This window comes from Pterocles gutturalis, unplaced genomic scaffold (assembly GCF_000699245.1).
Source record: "Pterocles gutturalis isolate BGI_N339 unplaced genomic scaffold, ASM69924v1 scaffold44258, whole genome shotgun sequence".
NCBI lineage: Eukaryota > Metazoa > Chordata > Aves > Pterocliformes > Pteroclidae > Pterocles > Pterocles gutturalis.
In genome coordinates, this window is record NW_010124546.1 from 1 (window position 1) to 5,303 (window position 5,303).

Consider the following 5,303-nt stretch of genomic DNA (forward strand, 5'->3'; position numbering starts at 1 on the left):
TCAGACCGCCTCCTGGTTCTGGTTCTCTCTTTGGTGTCAGTGTGCTGTATGAAGCGCAGCATTGAGGAGGTTTTAAAGTAAAAATGCGGTACAGTTGGGTGAGTTTCACACGTACGTGTACTTGTTGAAGTCACCATGGCGTTTCTCAAGAAGCTGTGCTCGGTGCCAGTGTACGTGTGTCTGGTCGCGTGGAGAAGTCACGGTCACGGAATTTTTGACACCATGAGTGCTGTATGTCATTTACTAGAAGATTAGCTTCTTATTTGTGATCGATGTTAGGGCTGTTTGAAAGTGGAGAATGCAATCCAACTATGTGATCAAAACTGATAACTAGTGCTTTAATTTCCTGAGCTACCTAAACATTATTTTTCAACTGCATTTAAGTGGTTGGGCTATAATGTTTAAGTTTGGATCTTTAAGATGTTTTCTTTATTCTCTAATTTAAGTAGATTTTTTAAAAATTATCATCAATTTTTTTTAATCTGACCCAGTTAACTAATATATTAGTTATATACTTCTGCTGTTTTTACTTGTGAAGAAAAACTGCCTGTTGGCTTAAAATTGGAAGAGGAGGATGGCTATCAAACCATTGGTGACAGGTGGAAAGTGTTTCTTCAACTGGTGCATTTACAATATGAAATTTATGTGGTAAATAAGCTTATACTGTTAAAATGTTTTTAAAATTATTATTTATAATAATATTCTTCCATATTCTGTTCTTTAAGCTTACCCGTGGTGCAGTAACTGTGGTTCAGATAAACATACCCAAGCTAGCTACCAGTGGTCGTGCCAGCAGCCTGGGTGTGGCAACGTGATGTAAAAAGCCAGTGAATTCTTGTTCTGTTTCTCCAGTGTGAGATTTTTTTTTTTTTCCATAACTGTGCTGCTGTGCAAAGTAAACGTGGGTGTGCTGACAACTACCACTCTGAGGGTAATGGGCAAAATAACACTAAGCATTGGGTTAAGGTTTTCATTTTCTTATCTGGTATACTCGTGAAGCTGTATTGAAGTGCATTAGGGTGGCTGATTTTGACAGTGTTCTTCTTTTTGGTGTTTTTGTTTTTCTTCTCAGAAACAAGAATCGAACTTTGCTGCAAAGGATTGGTGTGATGAAGCAGATGACTGGGGAGTCTGTGATGAAGCAGAATCTTCTGCAAGCGCCTCCTTTCAGCTGCTTGGCTTAAATGAAGTAGAGAGCAGCTCCTCGTCCAGAGAGGTGGAGTGTGCGTCTCAGTTCCAACAGCTTCGCTTGTCTGAAGCTGTGAACACATTGGGTTCCCTGAATACACATCCTCCCGTCAGCGAGGGAACAGTAACAGCTATAGCTGGTTCAGCTCCTGTGTTCCAGCCCTTTTACATTAGTGTTGTGGATGAGGAAGACTATGTTGGTTTCCTTGATACAGATCATGCAGATAAGCTATTGAAGGAGTATCAGCAGAGGGAGGGTGTTGATTTGGAACAGCTGATGACAGAAAGGTGAGAACAGATCTGGATTTCATGCTGAACGGAAGGGATTGTGTAGTTTCCTGTGTGCTGATTGATAATCTAAATACGACTGTTTCTAAATCTGGATGCTTTTTGTTCATAACTTGCTCCTTCAGGAATCATTGGTGTATGGTTTCCTGGAAGAGCATAACAATGTGCCCAGTTTTGTCAGTTTCTGGAATTTTGAGTTACTTAGAGATGCATCTGTTTCTGAGTGACTGAGCAGCTGGAACTTCCTTGGGCTCCAGATAGAGCAGTGGACCTTCAACCTCTGAAACCAAACCAGTGTGATTTAAACAACATCTTACGCTAAAGGGCATGAGTTTATATTGTAATATTTGACTTTTTGTCTTTACAAGGTTAAAGCTTTCCTTATATTCCGGTTGCATTTTTAAGAGTTTAATTACTTAGGGATTTTGACTAGAGACTGGGATGATAGTAATAGGCAGACTCGTGAGGATTTTGTTAAGGTTGTCTGAAAAACAATTTTTAAATGCAGTTACTGAAAATATTTTCAATATTAACTTGGGTGATCACAATGACTCTCACATCTAAACTATTTGTCTTTTGATTATATCACCGTTTACAGTGACTTCCCCTGAAACCTGGACAATGTTGAATTTTTTCATACCTAAAGCTACTGTCAGTTGCAGAATCTGCATAGAATATTTTATAGTAGTGGTGTTCCTGTTGAGTTTTGTTGACCTTTATAAAGTCATAGAACTTTAATTACACTTAATGCAAAATTTAAAAAGACAACATTGTAATTGAAAAACTAGAAAAACTTCTGGGAACTTAGTAAAGGAATATTTTTTTTAATTATTTTTAGTAATACGCAGGTATCTGGTGAATTTTAATCTCATGTGGTAGTTTGAAACACTGCTAGTAATGGTAAGCCACCTGAAACTGAGGCACTAGAAGCAAAGATTGCCTCTTAATTAAAACATGTATATTTTTTTGAGTGTACTTAGTATAATTTAATATGAAAGTATAGTAACAATTGCATATTTAAAGCATGCATATCATATTGAAAACCTTATTGGAAATTTTGTTTCTTTTTCTTGTGTTCTTACAGTTTTGCAGGTGAAGGTGATATTGAAAAATATGAGAAGAGTGAAGTCAAAGGCAGGGACTACACGTTTCATAAATTTATGAAAAGAATATCTGTGTGTCCTGAACAGATTATAAGGTATGTTGATCATCTGGTTGTGACAGGGAGATAGAGAGCATAGATGTGGATTGTTAGTACGTGAAAATAAACTATTTCATTGGAAATATATGTGTGTTTTTATTTCTTAATGAAAAAATTTGCGAAGAGGGCTGTTAACCATGCCTGTGTAGCCACACTTCAGTCTCTGATTGGTCTTTTTTTATATAAGTGTAAGTGGATGAGAAGTGAACAGGATCAGAGACGCCAAATCTGGCAATGGGAGACTTTCTTCAGTGTAAGGCCTGATGAGAACAGACCCAGACGATGTGGGTCTCTAGGTTGTGAGACCTGTTCTGTGATGACGATCCTTAACTGACACAGATTAGGATTCAATTCTTTAGGAAAGTGTAATTTGCTTATTTATTTAAATGAGTCAGGTACAGCATATTTTGGAGGTGTCAAGTCAAAGCATCCATCTCCTTTAGATCTAGCTCTTTCATTAAGACTTCACAAGTGTTGACCTTCCAGGTATTCTTTTTCCCCATCTCTATTCTTTGTTTAATGACCCAGCTGAAACTTGGGCAATGATTCTGGCTCATAACAATGTTTTTTTACTTCAAGCAAGTTCAGAGGTTTCAGAGGATCCTGAACATTGTTGCCAACATGTGTGTTTTTCTATTAATTTATATACAAAAAGTCAATACTTTTTTCTTTTCTTCTCTTAGATACTCTTGGGGTGGCCAGCCTTTATTCATAACATGTCCTCCAGCCAGCATTGACAAAGGTATTCCAGCCTGCAGTAACTGTGGAAGCAAGAGAATATATGAGTTTCAACTCATGCCAGCGCTGGTCAGCATGCTCCAGAGTGATTCAGGTGTTGACCTTTGACTTAGCTGAATGAATACTAGAAACAGCCACCTGCTTGGTAAAGTTTAGTGAATGCAATTGAGATTTGTTTCCTGCTAGCCATCTGCACTGATGTGCTTAACTACAGTGCTCATCTCATGTAGAATCCACTGTTTCTGTTACAGATTTCACTAAGCAAAAGATTTAACTCTCATTTACGGAAACACTATGATTTGAAGTTCATTTGCTCACTAGTGGACTTTAATAACAGCAATATAGATAATTACATTGCCTTAGGAGTAATTTTTCTTTATTGCCTCTTAAACGAGACCTTGGAAAATAATAAATATTGTCAGATAAAATTGCAGACACTTAAGGAGCTCTTTGAAAATTGTAAGTCAGCTTGCTTTAAAATCTTTGAAATTAGAAAATGCTATGTACGTAGGAGACTGAATATGAAAAACACTTCCTGAATTGGCAAAGATTGAAGTATAGCAATAAGCAGTAGCCCCTGATCGTGTCATTTTTCATACCTTTATGTTACATACCTCTATTGTTTTGTTTTTAGATCTGTCAGTGGAATTTGGGACTGTTATAGTTTACACATGTGAGAGAAGCTGTTGGCCAACAAATCATCAAACCCCACTTGAAGAATTTGTCGTTGTACAAGAAGACCCAGATCAGAGATTATTTAAATAAATTGTATTTCTCCGCATAGATGGAAAGTCTGTTGGTTTCTTTTTAACACACAGGTGAAAGCGTGTAATGCAACAGAATTTTCCTCAGATGTGAAAAATGAAATTGGTTTAATGACATGATGCTTATTTCTAAGAATAACTGAAGTATATATTAGCATGCCTCCAAAAGGTGGCGACACAAAACTTGCATACTTCGGTGACACATGGAAACTTAAGTGTAGAGATTGTTTCATGATTCTAGGGCCATTTAACATCTGGGAAGTAAAGGAGAAAGGTTGTCTTGTTGCAGTTAGTTACACCATTAGCATTCATCAGCCATGCAGGATCCAGTTTTTAGGAACTATTATCAGTGAAGAACTTAATGTGAGCTTGATTTTAAAAAAACAAGTCTGCTTTGTTTTGCCCACAGATTGGAAATTCAGTGGGCGGCGTCTGAAAGGGCCTTGCTGTCACTACACTCTTCCTATGGTGAAGCTTGTCTATATCTTTTCTCAGTGAAGGCTGTTACATTTGTGTGGTTAAATGAGCTCTGGCAGGCAGGTTGCTTTGGAAGGGGAAAGGGTGGAGGGGTTTGTCAGTGGTTTTGTTGTCCCAGGGACACACCGATGGGGTGGGTTCAAGCTGCCTTGCTCCTGCAGCCTGGTGCTCGCAGGCTCATTGTGCTGCTTTAGTTTAAAGCAGTATCGGTTCTTCTCTGCAGTTCCTGTTGGTTCAGGCTAAATTGCAGTACTTTCATTGACCTAATGGAGAAGTAATTTAAGTAAATCTTAAATCATTTTGTACAGGTTTAATGCTGCAGCATCAATTAATGCACTGAAAGTGTGGGTTTAAAAAAAAAAGGGGGGGCGGGGGAAGGCTAAAATGATGAAACATATTTGCAGAACACCTTTTTTAAGGAAGAATTGTAGCTCACCACCTCAGCTTCTGGAGGTGAGTCAGTTAAGTTGGGCTGGCACATACAGAAATCCTGCATTACACCGTGAAGAGTGCTCTGCTCCCCCGCGGTGCTTGGCCCGCTCTTCTCCCCGCTCGGGCAGGGAGCCCAGAGCGTACAGTTTGTGGGCCAAGCCCTGGCTGCAGCAGGCTGGTGAGGGCCGTCCTTCCCGCCAGGCACTGCCCCGGGG

General features: G+C 39.0%; 1 protein-coding gene across 1 annotated transcript; it reads left to right on the forward strand.

Moving 5' to 3' along the window:
- Positions 1–135: 135 nt before the first annotated feature.
- On the forward strand, positions 136–4,206 carry PDCD2L (programmed cell death 2-like). The gene is made up of 5 exons (XM_010078278.1): positions 136–231; positions 1,073–1,476; positions 2,561–2,674; positions 3,361–3,509; positions 4,050–4,206. The coding sequence occupies exons 1-5, from the start codon at positions 136–138 to the stop codon at positions 4,178–4,180; spliced, it is 894 nt and encodes a 297-aa protein (XP_010076580.1). The 3' UTR covers positions 4,181–4,206.
- The last annotated feature ends 1,097 nt before the right edge of the window (positions 4,207–5,303 follow it).

Coding starts and splice junctions, on each gene's coding strand:
- PDCD2L (XM_010078278.1), top strand. CDS start 136: ATGGCGTTTCTCAAGAAGCTGTGCTCGGTGCCAGTGTACGTGTGTCTG. Junction 232..1,072: donor TTTTTGACACCATGAGTGCT/GTATGTCATTTA, acceptor TTTTCTTCTCAG/AAACAAGAATCGAACTTTGC. Junction 2,675..3,360: donor TGTCCTGAACAGATTATAAG/GTATGTTGATCA, acceptor TTCTTCTCTTAG/ATACTCTTGGGGTGGCCAGC.